The following is a 20,939-nucleotide window of genomic DNA, read 5'->3' as shown; positions in this document are numbered from 1 at the left end:
ATATACATTTCATTACACATCTTCCTATTTATTATATATTTCATTATATGTTGTATGCATATATTTAATAAGTTTAAATTTTTATTTAAGTGGCCGCTCAATTCCTCTTTGGTGACTGGCAAACATATTTAAAGCTGTGTTTTCTCGACACTAAAATTCTCGAAGCGAAATCAAGAATCGCACGCGGGAAGCCTGTTAGATACTACACTAGACCAATCTGAATTAGGCTTAATATTAACATTAGGATAACTTCCTATGAGCCAACGAAACAATCGAATGCTTGTACCCATGGTAAAATGGCGTGTCTGAAGAGCACCCGCAAGACGTACAGCTTCGAAGAACGGAAACTCCTGATATCGCTGATAAACAAACACGACGTTATTCAGGATAGGAAATTGGACCCGATCTCTATGTGCAAACGGAAATCGGCGTGGAAGCGAATCGCCGAGGAGTACAACTTAACGGTAGGGTCTCAGGGTGCACGTACCGCCGTACAGCTCAAACGTTGCTGGGAGAATATGAAGGCCTGCAAGCGTAATCACGAGGAAAAGAAACTTCGGTAATTCGACATTATGAAGCAATGCTTTCGAGGTTAATCGAATTTAGCAGGACTTGACAATTGCAAGATTCGTACTTTTAAATTTGTAGTGTCAAATGTATTCAATGTGAGTCATTTTTAAACATTTCTAAGTCACCACTGCTCCTGCTCAATATAGAAATGATTAAAAATAAAATTAAATACAATTTGAGACTACGAATTTAAGTATAGTTTGAAAAAACGCATATTTAAAATTTTGTTTGTAAGAATTATAGAGCGACGAGAGAGTAGAAAAAAATAGCATCGAGTAAAATTTTCATTGCAAAGAAGAATCTGCTCCAACCTTGCCTAGAAGTTTGCTAGCAAGTGATTAGACTTTTCAACATGAATTTATGTGTAAAGAAAAAGTCCTGTGAGAATAAGAAGTATTTGGATTTTTATCTCTCATTGTCAGTGATAATACGAAGGTAATTTGTCAAACGACAAAGGACAAAAGGTGGGCGAGGAATCAGTGCTGGGAAGGTATAACTTGTAGCCAGAATATGTCGGAAGCGGCGGTGTCTACCGGAAACGGCGGTTTGCCACCGAATGTAGTATTCGAGCCGAAGGACTCAGAACCATTCACGTTGCAAAGTGTCTGCACTGCCGGATCTCAAAATCCAAATTGCCTGAAGAAAGACGCAGATAGTCGCAGAGATTTAAATTGTAAATGTACTTTTTTTCTTGTTTTACGCGTTTAATATAGTTTTTTAATGCACTCTCTGGAAAAGAGGACATTCTTTAATTATGCGAATAAATATAGTTAAAATAATGAACGATAAACAAATATCAATGAAAGGAAAACGTGAGAAATGATTTTCAAAATTGAATAGTTTCTAATTTGCACGTCGCGTTTTTTTTCTTGCTTAATCAGGATTTCTTCATAGGTTTATTATTTTGAGAAGGCGATAAAAGTATTGTTTTTGTAATATTATAATGATTTAATATTTGAATATTATTGTAAGTAGAGAGGCAGTACTTTTTAATTTCAGGCAAGTAATGAAAACTTAAAATAATTTGACTTTGTGCAGTTGACGGTGTATTCAAGCAAATAATCGCCGATAGAAATAAACACGTTGATATTGCACCACCCTCTGATTCAGTGGATGACTATTTTAAAAGATTCGTAACAAAAAGAAACTTGAATTCCCCTACGATCGGTCAGTCAACGGAAAATAATAAAATCGGAAAAGTCGCATGCCGAGAAATTCATGCAAATGCGGGACCGAGTGACCTGTACACGTCCATTTCGCCTTGCGTTGTGCAAGGGCACAATCGCAACGGGAAATCCATGCAGCGAGAAGAGGAGCTGCATGTATTGGCGCTTTCGGAGGCGCAGATGAAGGTCGACATCGCTGCCATGTTGAAGGAGGAGGCAAGGATCAAGCTGGAGGAGGCTCACTATCGCAAGGAGGAGGCCAGGCTTAAAATGCTGTTTTTTACTTACAAATTGAACAGGATTAAAAATGAGTAAAGGACAGCGGATAATTTTGTTGGATATACGCGAAGGACGCATTCTGGCAAGTCCATTATTTATCTTTGTTTTTGTTGATCCGATGCATCGGTATTGTTACCGGTGCTTGTGAGCACGACAGATCAGTTCTATGAGAAATATAAACGCAGTTGTGTCTTCATATAATACCAATTTATTTCTCATAAATATAAAATTAGGATATCATAATAAATATGAATCTTCTGATAAATTTACTTGCTAGTAATTAATTATTATTGCGTTAGGCGATGTTATTTGGTTTGTGACGAATGTTGCGCAGCTGTGACTTTTGACAAATGCAGACGCGATGGAAAGTTGATAAAATTATGAGAGTAATATAAAAGAAAAACGTTTCGATGTTCACGTTATTCGTACTGTTTGTTTGGATCAGTCATTTTTGGTAAAGTATAAGAGCACAGATAACTCGTCCTCGGTTCAAAAGTTTAAAAGAGAGATAACAAAAATTAGTTCTGTAAGAACGTAGAATTAAGTTTGCCACCACGAGTTTTCTATGCGTCTTAAAATACTCTTGATTATTTGAAACTTAAATTTCTATATTAATAACTATTTTGCAGTCATTTTGGAATGTTGTTTGAAACATTAGACGCTACTATTTCTGAAGCATCTTTAGGAAATATTTTCATAAAGCGATATCTTTAACTTCTCGATTGTTAGTAGTAATATTATATAAATGTAAGATCTAATTTAGATAATCTTTTCGACAATGTGATAAAAGTCGATCTAAATTAATTGGGATCCATTTGAAAGATTATTGATAAATGCTTGACAGTCATTAGCAGAGGGTTTGGCAGTGGACCATTGACTAGTGACAGAATAGATCATGTTGGAAGCTGATTTGTCATGGATCGGTTAGTCGTTTTCGTATACTCTCATTAAGGTAAATAAATAGAGCGGGGATCGTTCGCGTAACGCAATTTCGGGTTCGATCTACCCGCGAAATTCTTTTACATAAGATGAAAGTTATCGCTGAGAGCCGATTTCGTGGCGTTCGAGCAACGGGTGACCTCGAAAAGCGAGGGATCGGTGTAGATCGGCTCGCTCGGATCGAAACCGCCACGTCGGCCGGTGGATAATCCTACAGCACCCTCCAGAGCGGTGGGCGACGAGGCAAGACGTTGGCTGATAGCGTTGCTCATTGATCTTGAGATTGACCTATTAAACATTTCCTCCTGTTAACAAACTCCATTGCAAATTAGCTAAAGCTACAATAATTGAATATTAATCAAATCGATAATAATAATAAATAATCAGTTTTTGCAGAAGTGTTAAATATTTTATATAGATACTGTTCGTTTCGCTTTTCACTTACGACGCCTGAAACGGTTTTTGAAGACCCGCCCTCATAAAAGAAAAGTTATTGACCCGGCTGCTGTAATGGTCGTCGGAATGGCTGCTGCGGTTACAGGTTTTGTCGAGTCTACGATTTTTCATGATCACGGAATAAACGTATTTTCTGAAATAATGAATCACTTTACATTTGTTTAATAGTCAAAGAAGAGATGGTATATAAAACAAGAAACTTAGACATTTTATTAATATACTTCAAGTATAGGAAATTTTTTTTTATAGATTAATTAATTTTCGAAGGGACACGTTCTTCAATAGTGAAACGCGAATAAGGGATCGAAATCTATATTCTGCAAGGTTGACAAAGCATCAGGAGGACATGACCGGCGAGAAGGTCGCATTATCAAAAATTCCAAGAATTTTATTCATACTCGCAAGAATTTGCAGCGATGATAATAGAATTTTACCTGTAGACGAGCATAGACAAGAGAACGACGGAGGCTAAGAGCACGACGAGGATGCCCACTGCGGTAACCAAGCCATAGTATTCGTTTTGCGTTATACAAATATTTTCCAAGATCTTAGTTTGCTTCTCGACGATGGTGTCTTCCTCAATGTCCATTCTCGAGTCGAGAACCTATCAAAATACAGATAATATTATTGGATTGCGTGAAATGGAGATGACACCTTTCCATTCCTTCAAAGCGAGAGCGATCGATCTTTGGTACCTCTATCATTTCTCTGACGTGTTCTTCCTCCTCTTCGTCATCTAGCTCATCGTTCGCAGCGTCGGTCGCGTTGAAAATCGTCGTCGATGCGTTGTTAGAGTCACCGTCCGTCACCGCTATCGGCGATACCTCGTCCTCGTCCGCTACCGTGTCGTTATTTACGTCCCTTCGCCGCCTGCCGAAGGACGGCTCGCTTCTCCCGGTGCCGCCGGAGCAATACGCCGGCTGGCAACCATCGCGACACGTTCGCACGTTCGCCTCGAACACCAGGAAATTTGATTCGGGTATTTTGAAGGCGTTGAAGCGGGCCTCGAGACTGTCACCGTCGCGGAGGCGATCCAAACCCGGAAACACGTAGTTGTCTACCGGACAGCTGCAGAAATTTGCGAGGTTCAATCACGCGGATACGATACGCCCAATGTGTAGACGATTTGCAATGTAATTAAATTTCCCACATTGGCGTGTTACCATATATTGTTTAGTAATTAAATTTGTTTGGTCATTACGTAACTTGAACCATCTCAAGAAAGACCAAGATATATGTAGACAGAGAGAAGGTAGAACATTAATACTATATTATCTCCACAGTGTAGATAATGCTATTATAAAATCTCTCGGTCTTTCTCTCTTTCTCGCTATTAGGAGATTCAGTGATTCATACCCATATCTGTCTATCAGTTGGACACTTCTACCAGAGTAAGGATCTCTTGCGATAACATTGGTAGCAAATATGTCTGTTACGTAATTGTACCTGTGAGAAAATAATGAGGATTTCATTAAATTAAAATTATCAATGTCTTATAAGTACAGCAGTGAAGTTTTCAGTGTTCAATGTGCGAAAATGTAACGATACGAAGCTATTATTACCAGTGAACCGCGTTTTCTAAAATGTAATCTTGCAATTTTACTAATTCATCGCGCTTATCATGTTAAGAAATATACAAATGGAGATTACCCATCCTGAGCTTCGAGTCTGAAAGTGAGAGGGTCGCCGACAGCGATGGTCGTCGTAGGTCTACCCTGATAGAGAATCAACAAGCGCACTCTGGAGCTCAGGGTGTTTTCCGCTGGGAGATATTCAATGGGGATGGGAGACCCTGATCTGTACAGTGCACGTGCGAGACCCATTAGCGAAATTGAAATTGGAAATCGTCGGAAATATGGTAATAGGGACGTACGAAAAGTAACGTTAACGACGTAAATCAACTGATTAACTCTTGTTTTTAAATTTCAGTTCTACCAATTGATATAAAGTCAGCTCTCAACCGAATATATCATACACTTTTTTTATAAAAAACTGAAGTAATTATGCTAGCACAAAAAACAAAAATTTCCCGATATTTAATCCAAATCACACTTAATTTTTTAGCAAATAGCAACATTGTACGTGTAATACAGTGTAACATAAAATAGAACAGCAATTATAGGAATGGAATACGTGCGTAACATCCTTAGGTGACATTTGGGGCTAAATGTGTAATAAAAGAAATTGCACGGGCGTGCTTGCACCTATGTGTACTCGCGTACGATAAACGGAGCGTTTCACCTTACAGTTAACTCGCTAAGCATTACACGTGGATTCATGTTAACATGCAAAATTAATGAGCGAGGTAAGCCTAGAATAACACTGGAGCAATACCGTGATATTCGCTCAACGGATGTAAAGGCGAAGAATTTGACTGTTTGTCTAAACGATTCGTTTCGTCAGAAAAAAAATCCTGTAAAAGTACAATTAGATAAAGTGATAAGTTATAACGAGGAATATTATCAGTTAGGCTCAGAAATTTTTCTTTCGACATGGCTTTATTTACAACTTTCATTGGCCCGGAGTACTTATGGCACGTGACGCGTTAAAGACCATACTCTCGGTGCAAGACACGACCACTTGATCGATATGACCTGGCATACCCGGCACCGATGTAGCCGGATGTGACGACAGCTTCGCCGGGTCCCCGAAACATGCACGTCAGGTTGAATCGTTTGTCCCGTCCGGTTTGCACATAGTCCGAAAACTGCACCACCACGATGTTCGTCATCGTATCGCCGTACTGCAAACATTCGCCGTTCAAAGCGTTTATTACATCCATTACTACTGTCAGAAACGGTGATTTCATCGGGCACCATCGAGAAAGGGAAGTAGTTCGTTAATAAAAAAAAATTTCATAAATCAAATTAGAGGAAAAAACGATTTACAAGCAAATTATTATAAATATTGTATAGCTTCGGCGAATCTGATTAAAAGTCATGAAGTAATGTTCCACGATTCAGTTTGCAGGGATTTCGTCGCTGTTGAACGCGCGCGGTAAAAGTTTCGAGCTTGAATTAAATCATGGAGATTACTTTAGCGGATCGGGCCGTTAAGCGGAAATGGTCACTCTTACTCGCTGTGTCCCGCAGTCGGGGTATCCCTGAGGTCCGCTGATACGGAGCACATTCACGGTCCCGCCGCTCCCGCGGAAGAAGCACCGGTCGTAGAATCCGTACGTGTAAATTCGCCCGATGAATCCCTCCGGCGTCCTGAGAGTGAACTCCATCCCGTCCTCGCTGCAGACTTGACTCACTGCAAGCGTAACAGAGCGTTTTCCGGAAAACCGTAGACCGAGGAGGTGCGCGATGGTGCAAAGTTAATCGAATCGAAGTTAATTAAATAGCCAGTGAAATTTATTAAAAGGCAAGGGTGAATAATCGTCGAGCTTACGGGAATAAGTTGATTTACGCGAAAGAGACCAGCCCTAGAAACTGCCAACCGTATTGCTTTTCTGTTAGCATCAAGATTGAAAAGAGGAGTGGGAAATCGGGGGTGGTCACAAAAATGTAGGCTGTGTCGGTGCGCGCATATTGCATAGGTCGCGCACATGCGACGTGCGAGAGGAGGAAGAAGTATAGATGAAAGAGAAACGGCATTAGAGATTTATTTCGTAAAGGCAAAGTCGTGTGACAATAGTGCAAAATTGTCTGTACAATAACGTGCGTTGAATTCATCATTAATGTGCATCTTAATTCTAGAAGAGTAATCGTGTCATTTATAGACCGGATGTGCCGAGTAAATCGCTGTCTCCGATGTGTTTTTAACTATTCCGTGTAGACGACAATCCGGACATTGTACATGTATTTCGGACACGTGCGTTTCACCCTGCGGGTTCTCAATGCGCTCGTGCGTATCTCGCGCGTTCTCCAGCTCTCGCGTCGGCACCTTACGGACGGAGTGGCCGCTTACCGTCCAGGCATTCCCCGTCCGCGCCCTGGCGGCCGTTGTTCCTCTCGTAGAAGTCGTAATCGGAGCCCGAGTCGTAATAAACCGGATTGCCCATGTCCATGTCCCTGGAGTCCCGGTCGCTGAGCTCGCAGTTGTCCCTCTCGGCCCCGTAAGGCGCAGCGTACGGCCGGTAATTGAAGGACCTGCAAATGACGTTGGGAATTCGCAAGCATTGTCCGATCGATTGCGCAAACAAACGCCATCAGATCATTCGTAATTCAATTTCAAGCTCCCCGGGTCACAAGCATCTCCTGAATCAACTGTCGGAATTCGACGTTTCGCCGTTGCAGTTATACCCCTCGAAGAACACACGTCCTATTACCTGTGCTTTTGCAGAACTACCTTTTCTATTTCGCGTATCGACAGGCGGCCGCCGAATTTCATTTCCTTTTACACTAACTTTTACTTTTTCCTATTAATTTTAGGATCGCTAGGAAACGTTTTCATGCCGAGCTAATAATTTATAATCACGCTATCATAAAGCATGCTGCTCAAACCGATCATGCTCATCACTTGAAAATCATTTAAGTCGGACCAGGATTCTTCTTAATTTTTTCTAAATTGCTTACGTAAGTAGATACGAGTAAAAAGTAGCAGAAAGGTAAAGCAAACATTTCTTGTAAGTGTCTTTCGAATTAATTGCTGGAAAACTGATGTTTGTCACGTGAACTTAAATTCATCTAACGTGTTTTTGCTTACAGAAATTCGCCCGTTACCTGCAAACGAAGTCTCTGGCGTCGGCGCATTCCTTCTCGCATTGGGCCAACGACGAGGCGGTGGTGTACCGCCTGACGAACGGCTTCCGCACTCTGGTGTGAGACCCGACTTGTCTGAAATTATCCTGCTCGTCGCACGTGGACACTAACGGGGGTCTGCCTATGATAGGCCCGCCGGCAGTTCCGAAGGGACGAGGGTTGTAGACGCCGCCCTCGCCTATGTATCCACCACCAACGATACCACCGTCGCCGTATCCTCCGTACCCTCCGACGGGTCGCGCCGGGCCGTACGGCCCGCTGCCGTAAGGGGGTCGCGGCTCCTGACCCTGGCCCTGGGAACCGCGAACATCATCGGCGAATCCGTGCGAGTACATCCCTGGCGGATACCTGCTGTTTAATGGAATCGCAAGGTAATTTTTTACAGCGAGCCTTGGATTATCACGAATATATATAAACTATTTGATAGGCCGAGTTTTCGACAGCATCTTAGTAGTCCTGATGAGTGGTGGGATCCAATTCTTTTAAAACATTTGTAAAAAAAAAAACAGATGGCATCTAACATAAAATTTTAGATCGCGTAAATGTATAATAATGTAAAAAGTGCGCTACTCAACACGGTATCCACGAGGCTATAGTCTCGTTTAATCATATTACCCAATGTTTTATCTGTGTATGATGGAAAAAAAGAGAGGAAAATTCTCCATGACACTTGTAGTAAAACTCAGGGCAGACATGGTGTTAATGGAAAAGCGACAAATTACGCGAAAAAATATTTACATTCGATACGCGCGACTTACCGGTTAGCATAAGGATCCTTGTCCGGATATCTTCCACTAACTGGGTATCGATCGGCAGGAGATCTGTCACCTGATGTCATAGGATATCGGTCCATCGGGTCTTCCGGGTAAGGGTACCGGTCGATCGTGTTGGGATATCGATCGATCATGTCGGTGGGATATCGGCTTGGAGGCAATCGGACTCCGTGTATTACGGGATACCGATCATTCGCGGGATATTTCCCCAGAGTTCCGGCATCTGGGTATCTATTAACAGGACGGCGATCTCCTCCTCTAACGGGATACCGATCGGATATGGGATATCGATCGGACATGGGATATCGATCCGGATAGCGGTCTCCGGCTGGATAACGGTCTCCCATGGGATACCGGTCTCCCATGGGATAACGATCTCCCGCGGGATAACGATCTCCCGCGGGATAGCGATCTCCCGCGGGATAGCGATCTCCCGCGGGATAGCGATCTCCCGCGGGATAGCGATCTCCCGCGGGATAGCGATCTCCCGCGGGATAGCGATCTCCCGCGGGATAGCGGTCTCCGGTGGGATAGCGATCTCCCGCGGGATAGCGGTCTCCGGTGGGATAGCGGTCTCCGGTGGGATAGCGATCTCCCGCGGGATAACGATCTCCCGCGGGATATCTATCGGGATATCGATCGCCAAGAGGATATCGGTCGGGATAATTGTCGGAATCGCCTGAAGGATATTTGTTGTCCGGGTATCTATCGTCTACGGGACGACGATCGGGGTATCGGTCTGGATAGCGATCGGGATACCGATCTGGGTAACGATCTGGTAGTCGGTCTGGATAGCGGTCGGGATACCGATCCGGTTTGACGCTGCTGGAATATCCTTTGTCGTAATCGTCCGGGTATCCTGAGGAAAATATTTAAAAAATTTTCCATTGTCACAGTCAGTCACGCATTTCTAATCTTTCGCAGTTTTAATATGATAAACAAGTGAATGGTGGTGTCTTATTGTGCACATTATTTGATTCTTTGTTACTATCGAATACGATCAGAGTAGAAAAGGATTAAATTCAGAATTAACCATACACCAGATAACCACGTTTAATTAAATATTTAGCGTTAAATATCATGTGGGTGCTGCCTTGATTAGCTTAGGGTATTCGAACGACACGATTGATGATATTTACAAGATGATCGTGACAGATGATGTTAACAATCGTGTCTAACAGCGGTTATATATTATACATTACGTGCTTCAGATCTTGTCCCATCAAGACAATTTATGCGGTTACTCAGCAGCTTCATGAATAATTACGCAACTTTATATGACACGTCGACATACGATATTATGCTGAATTAATAAAGCGATTCTAACCGGGTCTTCCTAAAGAGGGTCGTCCGAAGTTTGTGTCTTGTCCCAGAGGATCGGGTCTGTATCCAGGTCCATCGCGATCGCCGTCTAGATATTGATCTGTTAGTACAATGCGTATAATTTAACATTAAGCTATGTAAAGCGCCGTCGTCGCCTTAAAAAATTAGCGAGATGTGCGTTTACGCAGTGATACAAGTCAATCTACCAACCGACATAATCGTCCGAAAAAAGAATCGAATTTGAAATTAACCGTAGTAGAGCACGGATATCTCATAATACGGGACCTTCCTCTATTAATTGTTCTATTGCCACGTATGTCAAGAAAAGAATTTATGTCGCGGACAATACGATATTCAGGAACTGTTTATCACGCGTATCCTTTCTCGCGGTGAACGGACGGGCGATCGATACTCACGCATGAGGTTCTCGTAATAGTCGTAATCGGCATCGTAGATAATCCGGTTGCCGTCCCTTTGATTGTATCGGCTCAATCGGCAGGTGTGATAATTTTCCGAGTAAACGGCGCTGCGGCACTGGAAGCTCGTCTGCCGGAGGCACTCGTCCAGGCACTCGCTGAGGCTGCGTCCGGTAATCTCCGAATGAAACTCGCCGCTCAGACGCGAGTTCCGATAACGCTGGAAGGCCGTGTCCGGACGACGACCGTCGGAGAAGAGGTGCGACGTCGAACTGCTGTCCGGGTATTCGGAGCCGCGCGCTACGGACGGATCTACGCTTCGTAAGTGGGCATTGATAACGAGTTGTGAATCACCAGCTGACCATTGTTAATTCAATCTTACGCCTCGTTAGACTATACTATGGTACAGAGCAAAGATAGAAGTCGCTCCTGTGCACTGAGAACTCTCGACTACCACCGTGAATAATTAGTGCACTAGGTAAATTTCGGGATTCCGTATTCGATCCCAGCTCTACTTCGTTTATTTACACCGGAGGTAAATTAATAAAATTATATGATAAAGTTTAGTAAAATTTCATAAACCAAGATATTAGTGAAATTAAATTGAAGAAAAAAAAAATAACTGAGTGAAAGCTCAGTTTCTTGAAAATTAAGTTTGGTTAAAGTTTTGATAAAATAATCAATATTGTACAATTTGTTGCGAAACTTACTTACGCAATGAGACGATCTACTGTTGACTAAAGGAGAGATAGGCGAAGAGAGAGCTAGCATTAAAAAGTAACGTTAGAATTTGGCGTACACTCACGATTGTCTAAGCACACCAGATCGTAAAAGTGATGACTCGGACTGCTACTAACTGTAATCTCGTCCTTTCGCGAGACGGAATCCTCCTCGGATATGATGCACTGCCGAGTTTGCTCGTCAAACTCGACGCTACGACAGAAGTACTTCTCCGCGTTGAGACATAGCGCCTGACATTCGTCTAAAGTGAGATTCTTGTATATGTCCACGTCAAACGGGCCGCGTAAATATTTGTTTTCTTCCTTGACGAATACTGCGAGACCGTCGCATCGTCTGTCGCCTGGTCACACGTTAACCAAATATTTCTTCAATTTTAATCATTCTTTCATCGGTATAAACATTATTAATTAATATAATTACGTGATACATTTCTATTCAACATGCGAATTTAACGTCTTCTAATAACGTTTTCTTGCAGCGACGACTAAATGCCGCGAGAAAACTTATCACGTAGTTTTGTAATAAAATACGTGAATGCTTTGTACAAAAATTAACCGGGAACGTACCGTTGAGGCAAGTATTTTCCAGATAATCAGAATTTGGATCATCCTCTAATAATTCGGGGTGAGTTCTTCTGGTGAAACGGCTGAGAGAACAGCTCCTTAGAGCAGTGTCGTATGTCGCCGACCGGCAGACGAAATTGAACTCGTTGAGACATCTGAACGCAAAATTTGAATGTTGTTTCTTTTACTACGTATGGCAGTTTTAAAAAATCTTTACACGTCTACCTGTCCTCACAGTCGGTTCTGTTGGCAGCGCTGACCTCTTTGATGTCTGTCAAGGGTAGCTTCAGCTTCTTTCTCGGGTGCCTCTCGAACACGTAACGACGGTTTGGACATTCCCTCCCTATTCTGCTGGCTGAGAGACAACGTTAACTTAATTTCCAGTAAACAAAGATCATTAAAGACAGGTAGAACGAAGTTGCAATTAAGAATTTCAGCTTTTAAATTTGGAGAGAAATTATTTCTAGCCCGTTTTTGCGGAGAATCGTTCCATTTCTATCAGAAGTGAAGAACAAATCACTGGCTGACACTTGTCCTCCCGGCAATCTCGCGAACGAGCGTCTGCTTCAATTAATAAAACGCATCTCGGTGCATGCAAAGGTCTTTTTTTCTCTGTCGACGCGCGGATACTCACACGTTAGGCATACTTCGCTGAAGTGCACGCTGTTCGGTACGAGCATGAGATTTCCAATGCCCTCCGGCTGCGCCTGTTCGCTCGTTAAATAGCAAGTACTCTCCTCGTACTCGCCGGCGCCGTTGAAAGACGAGATTCTGTTGCCGGGCAGGAAGTCGAAGCTCGAACAGATGCGTACCAGGTTGTTGTTCACCGCTCTGTCGCGCAGACAGAGCTCTTGACACGTTTCTAAGACCCTGAACGGAGGCTCCGTCTTCCGCAGCTGTCGTAAAACAGAAATTTGTTTTTAACGCCGAATACTTGCTTTATCGCAGTTACCGCAACGCGGCGACTTGTTCGCGGAATTGTGGAAAATTGAACTTTGAGGATCGATTGATCGTTTTATCGCGAAATGGCGCACGGTTGAAAAGTCGCAACGTTACTGTTAATATTGCAGATATGATATCTGAAAACTTAAGAAGCAGAACTGTTAAAAGTTTCGTCGATCATTGAGGTTCGTCTATCGCGGAAATCTTGAAATTTCGGGCGTCGAACGCCGAGCGCCGGTGCCGAGAAATGACGTGGCGCCGTAAACACTTTGGTCGAAAGCAGTCTATTTTCATTGTACCAAATTATTAACGCGGCGACAGTCGAACGGATCGGTGAGCGGTCGGCTTATCGTATTATTCTTTCTTGATACGCGTTCGCGACAAGTGCGGGAGGAAACCGCGATAGCTCTTTGTGAATAATAAGTCATCGCGTGATCGCTGAATCCTCGCGATTTGCTATCAATGCTCGGTTAATCAGCACGACAGATATCTCGCGCATTTACCTCATTGTCATCGAAACTTTGAAGCTGCTGATCCGGAAGTCTCTCGTAAACCACCCTACCCAAACCGCCGTTGCAGGTCGTTTGCGCTGAAACTATAATGGTTTTCTCGTTAACGCCCGTTTGTCGGTCAACGCGCGACAGACCCTTTTCCGATTTTATTATTTATATTTACTGTTCTGCGCGAAAAAGGCACGTATTATTATTTCCTACTCTCGTAAAATTCTACTTCCTCTAGACAACAAACGCGCACACGCGCTCTGCGATCTTATCAACGCGATATTTTCATGCCATAAGTGGCACGGATAGTGACACAATACCGACCGACAGTTTCGCAAGTATGACGTGGCATCGTTCCGTATCCCTCGATTTGCTTGCTCGCACGTCCGCGAAACTATTTAAACCGTATGCAAATTCCCAGCAGCGCGCAGAGCGCATTTTAAAAGTATAATTTAGAATACGATTTGTCACGTTGAAATTTTTGCACGGAAAATTTAAATAAGTAAATTTTTTATTTTAAGCAAAAATAATTTAACTGCTGCTCAAATGATTTCAAACATTAAATCAATTAACATAAATTTTATTCGCGTTTATACATCGTGTTTCATTAGCGTTAAAAATTTTTTAAAGGCACGACTGTTTCTACTTTTTGCTAATTTTTCAAAACTAAAATATGTCAAGATCTGTGAGTAACGTGTGTCCTAATATTTATCATATATTTAATCTGAAGGAATCTTTTATTTATTTTATTCTTACCATTGTCCAATAAATCTAACGCGATGAGTATCCAAATGGCTGGCAGCATACTAATTGATCTGCGAGCTCTCCGCATCATGATATTAAAACAAGTTACTATGTCGCATACATGCCAATCGCTATTAGGATCTGGAAAAAAATTATTAAACATTCGACCACGTAAAACGCAGAGAGAGAGAGAGAGAGAGAGAGAGAGAGATGTTTTATTGTTTGCAAAATGTTATCAGAACTTTTCCATAATTTTAATTTTTTACAGCAACGTTACTAAATGCAGTTGCTATATGTGCGTTATTAAAACAGGTTCCAATGTCGCATACACGCCAATCGTTACTAGAATTTGAAACAAAAATATTAAAAATTTAACCACGTAAAAAGCAGAGAGAGAGAGAGAGAGAGAGAGAGAGAGAGAAATTTTTTATTTTGGCAAAATATTATCAAAACTTTTCCATAATTTTAATTTTTTTTTACAGTAACGTTATTAAATACAGTTGCTAAACGTGCGTTATTAAAAAGATACTGAAATATTTCGTGTTATCCGCCGCAAAATTACACGAAGCAGAAATGGAGAACGGTCGGTGAATGTGCTTTTCGCTACGAAAAGAGAAGAGAAATTTAATTTATGCGAAGAGAGAAATGCTTTTCTAAGGGGCGGCTTTGTATTGAAATTTAATAATGCAGGAGATCTCGAAATTATTTATACGGCGGACTATCGGAAGGCAGCACCTATTTTCCACGTGTATTTTTCTTTTACGAAATAAGTGTCCGGGGAAAAATATTGTAACGGTTTCTATGTGCCCCGGAGGCATAAAGGGGCTTTTAAAAATTACGCGCGCTACGTACATATAAATATACTACCTTTAATTGAACGAATATTTGACTGAGGGAATCCACGAAACCGGGTTTGTAAAAAGAACGCACACCTAGGAAGCGCAGTAATTATTGCTTAGATGTTTCTCGAAATCGTTCGTATGTCTCTTCCGAATTTCCCTGGAGGACCAGGTGCAACGGACGGTAAATCCAGTTTTTGTCCCTCGCGTAAAAAAACAAAAAACAATACATGAAAAATCGAAATACAGATAAAGCTACTAGCGAGAGCCATTTGTTCTGGGCGATGGACGTTTCTACGTACTCCAGATACGCGGGGACAGCGTGTACTAAACTTTATGGGATTCCTGACGAGCACTCACCCTGAACACCTCCACACACTGTCACCCTAGCGCGCCCGTAAACGTACGCGGCTGCCAAAGGACCAGCACACACGCCCGTAAGGGCAACGAAGCGTGGTTCCAACTTTCAGGCATTACATTATTAGCCGGTTGCCATTATCTATCCGGCTATCGTGATTGACGTAGGAGAGCGCGGGTTCAATCATCGGAAACGAAAGACCGAGCAGGGTCATCTCCGTGCGATGATTTCGATCCATCGATCGAAAGGAGAATCGTATTTATGTGACGTGTAACATCTACAATAATTTTGCAAACGTAATCCAAAATAATCTCACGCCTCGAAACGTTTTATTCCGTTGAAAGATAGTTTATCGCTAATAGTTTTTCTTCTTTTCGTCAGTTTTTAATTTTTAATATTAATCAATGCACCTACATAGACCAGCAATAACCTACTTTGATGACATTATATTTTTTTACTCCTCCCTTGAATCTTTAATTCTAAAAATGTACTTTAGCTGCCACTTAAAAGGACCTGCTTTAATGCTAAATTGGCAAAAGTAGAAATTTCCGACACTGTCAGTTTGAAAGTAGGAGTAAATTTTGTTCTCGCAGTTCGACCTCTTTTACTGTCTCAGGTCCTGCTGTACAGGGTGTACTAAAACCACCGGATATCCTTTTAATCATAAATTCTTTAGAAACTTTCAAGACAAAAATTCTAATACAAAAATGTCGAGGCTATAATAGTTTTTAAATAATAAGCGATTACATTTCACAAATGACAGGCCTGAGATTTCGCGCGCTCAGGTACGGCGACACGACAAGTGATAAAGGTGTTGCTACGAATATCGCCCTTTTTAGCATAGTGACAACTTTCACAACAGACTTAACGATTCATTCTCGAATTAATTGTCCCTCTTGTTATCTTTAACCATTTCTTTTGTTAACTTTGTGTAACGTCTTATTAATAAAAGGGAGGGGTTCACTATGATCTTGATCAAACTGATATCCTTCGATTTAGTCGATCTCCGATATTCTGAGTGAACTTGGAATTTTCAGTTAGATTCAATCTAGCCTCCTGCCTCTCTTTATCCTCAAGTTTTTAAAATAACCGGATCATCGTCTTCCCAAATATTTTCTGTCCCGTCAAACGGTGACTTTGGTTCTCGCTCGCTCGCGAAACACATAGGAACACTTTTATCACTCGTCATGTCGCCGTGCCTGAGCGCGCGAAATCTCAGACCTGTCATTTGTGAAATATAATCGCTTATTATTTAAAAACTATCATAGCCTCGACACTTTTTAATTAGAATTTTCCTCTTGAAATTTTCTAAGGAATTTGCGATTAAAAGGATATCCGGTGGTTTTAGTACACCCTGTATAATCGATTTAAAGGTTCAACGTAGGGCCAAAATTTGGACTCGGGTTAAATTATTTATTTGTATTTTATAAGTTGCAAAGTCCCCGCAAGATACAATGCGAATACTCGTCTTTATTCGTTCATAATTTGGAGAATATCGCGGTCGAGCTGCTCGACGAGTGCCTGCAGCGGCGCCGCAATAGGATGTTTATGATATCGACAACGTATCATAAAGAGGATTTTATTGTCGGGGTAATTTATGTTTACTCGTTGATGCGCGCGGGCAGTACTTGTTCGTGACGAGTGCCAATTACTATGGCCAAGTCTCGTCCACCGATTGTGTCCCATCGGTGTCCACCGTGCAGAGCGCACTGCTTATTAATCGCGTTATGGTTTATCGCCTCGGTAATTGCGTCTGTCACCGACAAAGCAGTATAAAAGCTTATTCTGATGTTAATATCATCGGCCGCGAGAGAAAATTATGGCGCCCGTTCGTCATAATTCGCGTAATATTGCGCCGCGCGAAATTACATTTCTGCAATTGTCCTCGCCGGATTGCCGGATTTATGACGTGCCGCTCGTCGTATGCAAATTATTTCGGGAAATTACTCGGATTAAGGTAATTAAACGTGCCGTCGGACACGGGGGAGACCACGAAAAACGCCGCGGGTGGAGGAGGACGTTAAAGGGTATGACGAATGGTGGGCGCCAAGTGTTTTTAATTTTTCCCGACGTCGTGAAATCGGCTGCTGCGAGACGTTAATATTTTGCAAACCGAGGAATTTGGACCACGTCCCCCGTGAACGAACGAGTTGAAACGAGTCGTTTACGGGGGACAAACGGCAATTTGGAGATCGTTGTTGATGCGACTCGCAATTCGGGCTTTGGGAATCATCGGGGCCTTTTGAAAAGCTTACCTTCTGCAGTTGCTTTTCACCGAGCGAGCTTCCACCGCAGGGTCTATTGTCGTGGTGCTTTGAACCCGATTGGTACGCGGACGGCATTGTTGCGTGCGTATCCGTGTCGAACCGGGAATGAATTCGGTCATTGTTGTGTGACGTTCATGTTAATGGAACTTTCGCACGCAATGACAAATTATTATCTGGTAATGCGCCACGTTAATTCCGTCCAATTCGGGCACGGGGCGACGCCGGCTCGGGCGGAGGCGACGACGTGTCTCGATCCAATATTTTCGCGAGTCGCCGGAAAATAATCACCAATCGAACGCGATCGCGCGGCTGTGCGAAGGATCGCGGAAGATCCGCATGGTATCACGCCCGTATCTCGCAATTGCGTAACGATCTCCCGAGTAATTATCGTGATTACAGCAATAAGTACTGCGCTACAACGCGTTCGCGATACGTCATTGGAATAATTAATTAAGTTTTCGAACAGTTGCAGTCATGCAAGCAGTCACTTAATCCTCGGTCCTTATATGGCGATACAATCACGTGAAAATGACGTTCCGAGAAAATATTTATCTCCTCGCGATTGTATTGGAAGGAGAATTAGCTGCTACGCGTTCATAAGCGTGCGCGAAAAGTCTCATGCTTCCTGAAATAAACTTGTCGACTCAATAAATCTCCTTTCGAGGTAGATAACGGGAAGCATGAGGGTGCGGCGGATCGGTAAAAATTAATTCACCCTCACAAGTACGCGATTTAATCTTCCATCCGTGAATTCTCTTGAAGGAGGCTATGAAGTGATAATTAAAGTCCAGCAATCGCGAGTGTATTTGCAGACTAATTTAATTGAAAGTTACGGACTGAAAAAAAGGAAAAAAAGTTCTCTGTACCAATTTAATATCTCTCGATATCCGAGTGGAAGAGAATTGTCGGTGCGAAATAATGCGAGTCTTACCCGGGAGGTACAGCCCTCCCAAAGTTGAGCCCTTTTCCGTCGCGAGCGGTCCGTCCTTTCGGCGCGATTGCGGCTACCGAGAAGAAGGGCGAAGGGTGGCGGGGTCCGCGGTGCCGGCGCTGCAACGTCCCGATCCCGATGGTGCGATCCTGGAGCGTCCCTCGCGTCTGCTGGCCGCCGATCGCGCGCGTGAAGGAGGCGGTGCGAGCGTAGGCCGAAATCACGCGTGCGGCGCGAATGGCACCCGTAATCAAACTGACGGTCGAAATCGGCGGAAAGCGTGGAAATAATGGACACCTGCACACCCGGGGAAGCGGAGAGAGAGAGAAAGAATGGCAAAAGAGCAAATCGTGCATTCCCGATGAGCGGTCCCCGCGTGTACGGCCAGGCCGTAGGGGGCCCGGGGCCCGCGGAGAGCGGCGCGCGGGGGCGGACAGGTGGGGTCCCCACGTCCGACTTCTCTGGCCTTGCACGCAGCGGAAGTGGACCCATTGTGTGTCCGGTTTCCGTGGGGCCATCCGGGAAAACGAGCGATCGCGTCATGGTTTCCGCGCGGGGGGGCCGGCCCTCCGGCAAGAGTCGCGGAGTGTCGTATCCAGCGGTGGTATAGATACTCGCCATCGAGGCCGATTCGCGGCGGAATCATGGATTAGAGACTCCCAGCCGAGGTCAACCAGGACGAGATCGCGTCGTCATCGTCGACGGGAGTCAACGAGCCGCTGCACGATCGGCTGGATAAAGCGCGGGGTGATCGGGCGCCCCAGTACAGGGGTCCGCGAACCTTTTGTTCGCCGTACTGGATGCCGAATGATCTTCGCGTTTGCATAATGAACTGCCTCGCGAACAGTTCAATTTACTTTTATTTTCAGCCCTTTAGAATGCACGAGAGTGCCAAGGCACAATTCGCGATCGTACGCGGAGAGAATGTTCTTTCAAAATTTACCCTGGAAATCGTGCAATCGCGAGTCAACACGGCATTTTGAAGTACTTTATGAGAGTTTTTTGAAATTTTATCACACATTTTGCTAGTAAAATGTATACTAAGCGAGATTACTAGTGAATTGTATAGTAAAATTCTTTGAAATGCCACATTGTCTTACGATTACAAGATTTTCAGGATAAATTTTATTAAGGGAAAATTCTCTCCGTGTACAATTCAGTTTTCAGTGCATGCATATTCGTTTTCGCGATTTTGCAACATTATGGAGAAGGAATTAAACACTTAGACGATTTTTAGATAAAAACCTCGTCTCTTCTCTCTGAAGTACGTAAAACTTTTATCCCGTCTGTGGGAATCGAATGTGATAAAAGTAAGCGTGTAAATTCAATATTTTCTAATAAATTAATACGTTAATACAAGTATTAAATAATAAATATAATAATATAATAATGATCGAGTTAATAAATATAATAGTATCGATAATAAATGATATTGATGCGATAAATATAACAACATAATAATAGTGGAGTCAATACATGGGAGAGGGAAAACGAAATTCGGTAACAGTACGTCAGTCCCTCGTAAATTATGGCGCTAATAATGATCTTGAGATCTCTTCCCTTCCTTTCTTTACGGGACGTCCTTTCTTGCGTCTCCACAAAGAGCATTATACTTAAGAGATATCTCTTTTTCTCTGGAGACAGCAAATAACGACGCTTCCGTGAAGTCTGAAATGTAAGGGGAGGTGGAAAGATAAAGGTATGTAATAAATCTCCCTCTAAGGGCGCCTAATATGTTTCTTCTCGATATTCTTTTATATAATAATAATAATAACGATTATTTGCGGATAAATCCTAGCCGTAATAACTTGCCTTTCTCGTAAATTCGTTACAAATGCTCTCATATTATAACCGACACAAAGGAGGAAGCTTTATAGCTGCAACAAACTTGCAACTAAAAGAATCAAGGAAATATTGAAAATTTGGCTGTGTTGCAAATATGAGGAAACTGGGATTGAATTCTGCCGTGGCGCTTAATAAAAAAAAATGAAAAACTCTTTTATAAGAAAGTGCGTTTATTGACAAAAAGGCATCAAGTATTCACATACGTAAACCTTCGTGTGCACCAAATTAGACGAAAACTGTACATAAACCTGTAAGCCTCCATTTTCCGTATTTTATTATTGCACTTACAATCAGTGTAATAAGAATAAGAACAAAAAAACAATGATAATTATTAATAATAATTCCAAGCAGCAAAGTGACGATGAAATAACGTTTAGTGACGTCTAATGCACTGAAATAGTTGTTTCAGTGTAGCTTCTATTAATTAATTTCTACAATTAACTAATGATTCAATTACTCATATACAGTAATTTTCTAGTAATTATTTCGTTCCTCTTTCGTAAGGGAGCGCAGCGAATTTAAAAAGAATTCTTTTCGAATTTCCGAATCATGAAATAAATTCTTTCTCCATCTTTTCCCCG

General features: G+C 42.5%; 2 protein-coding genes across 8 annotated transcripts; one reads left to right on the top strand and one right to left on the bottom strand.

The window, feature by feature from the left end:
• Nucleotides 1–32: 32 nt before the first annotated feature.
• On the top strand, nucleotides 33–2,080 carry LOC105569675. The gene is made up of 3 exons (XM_012026316.1): nucleotides 33–559; nucleotides 993–1,243; nucleotides 1,609–2,080. The coding sequence occupies exons 1-3, from the start codon at nucleotides 297–299 to the stop codon at nucleotides 2,049–2,051; spliced, it is 957 nt and encodes a 318-aa protein (XP_011881706.1). The 5' UTR covers nucleotides 33–296; the 3' UTR covers nucleotides 2,052–2,080.
• Nucleotides 2,081–3,011: 931 nt separating this feature from the next.
• Nucleotides 3,012–18,730, bottom strand: LOC105569676. Of its 7 annotated transcripts, none has more exons than XM_012026322.1 (20): nucleotides 18,514–18,723; nucleotides 14,131–14,259; nucleotides 13,378–13,469; nucleotides 12,567–12,828; nucleotides 12,158–12,287; nucleotides 11,936–12,087; nucleotides 11,434–11,709; nucleotides 10,629–10,940; nucleotides 10,217–10,300; nucleotides 8,875–9,748; nucleotides 8,078–8,467; nucleotides 7,323–7,504; nucleotides 6,487–6,665; nucleotides 6,005–6,153; nucleotides 5,061–5,207; nucleotides 4,767–4,856; nucleotides 4,106–4,478; nucleotides 3,845–4,014; nucleotides 3,400–3,543; nucleotides 3,012–3,242 (listed from the first exon to the last, which is right to left on the bottom strand). In XM_012026322.1, the coding sequence occupies exons 2-20, from the start codon at nucleotides 14,207–14,209 to the stop codon at nucleotides 3,035–3,037; spliced, it is 4,293 nt and encodes a 1,430-aa protein (XP_011881712.1). In that variant the 5' UTR covers nucleotides 14,210–14,259; nucleotides 18,514–18,723; the 3' UTR covers nucleotides 3,012–3,034. The 7 variants fall into 7 exon arrangements, with proteins under 7 accessions (XP_011881712.1, XP_011881714.1, XP_011881708.1 ...); XM_012026324.1 differs by having other exon boundaries at nucleotides 6,014–6,153; nucleotides 10,217–10,312; nucleotides 10,629–10,928; XM_012026318.1 differs by having other exon boundaries at nucleotides 10,217–10,312; nucleotides 18,514–18,722.
• Between the last annotated feature and the right edge of the window lie 2,209 nt (nucleotides 18,731–20,939).

This window comes from Vollenhovia emeryi, unplaced genomic scaffold (genome assembly GCF_000949405.1).
Source record: "Vollenhovia emeryi isolate VEMERY1.0 unplaced genomic scaffold, V.emery_V1.0 DF939123.1, whole genome shotgun sequence".
Lineage (NCBI taxonomy): Eukaryota > Metazoa > Arthropoda > Insecta > Hymenoptera > Formicidae > Vollenhovia > Vollenhovia emeryi.
Note: the sequence above shows the minus strand (reverse complement) of the source record. Positions and strands in the feature narration are given on the sequence as shown.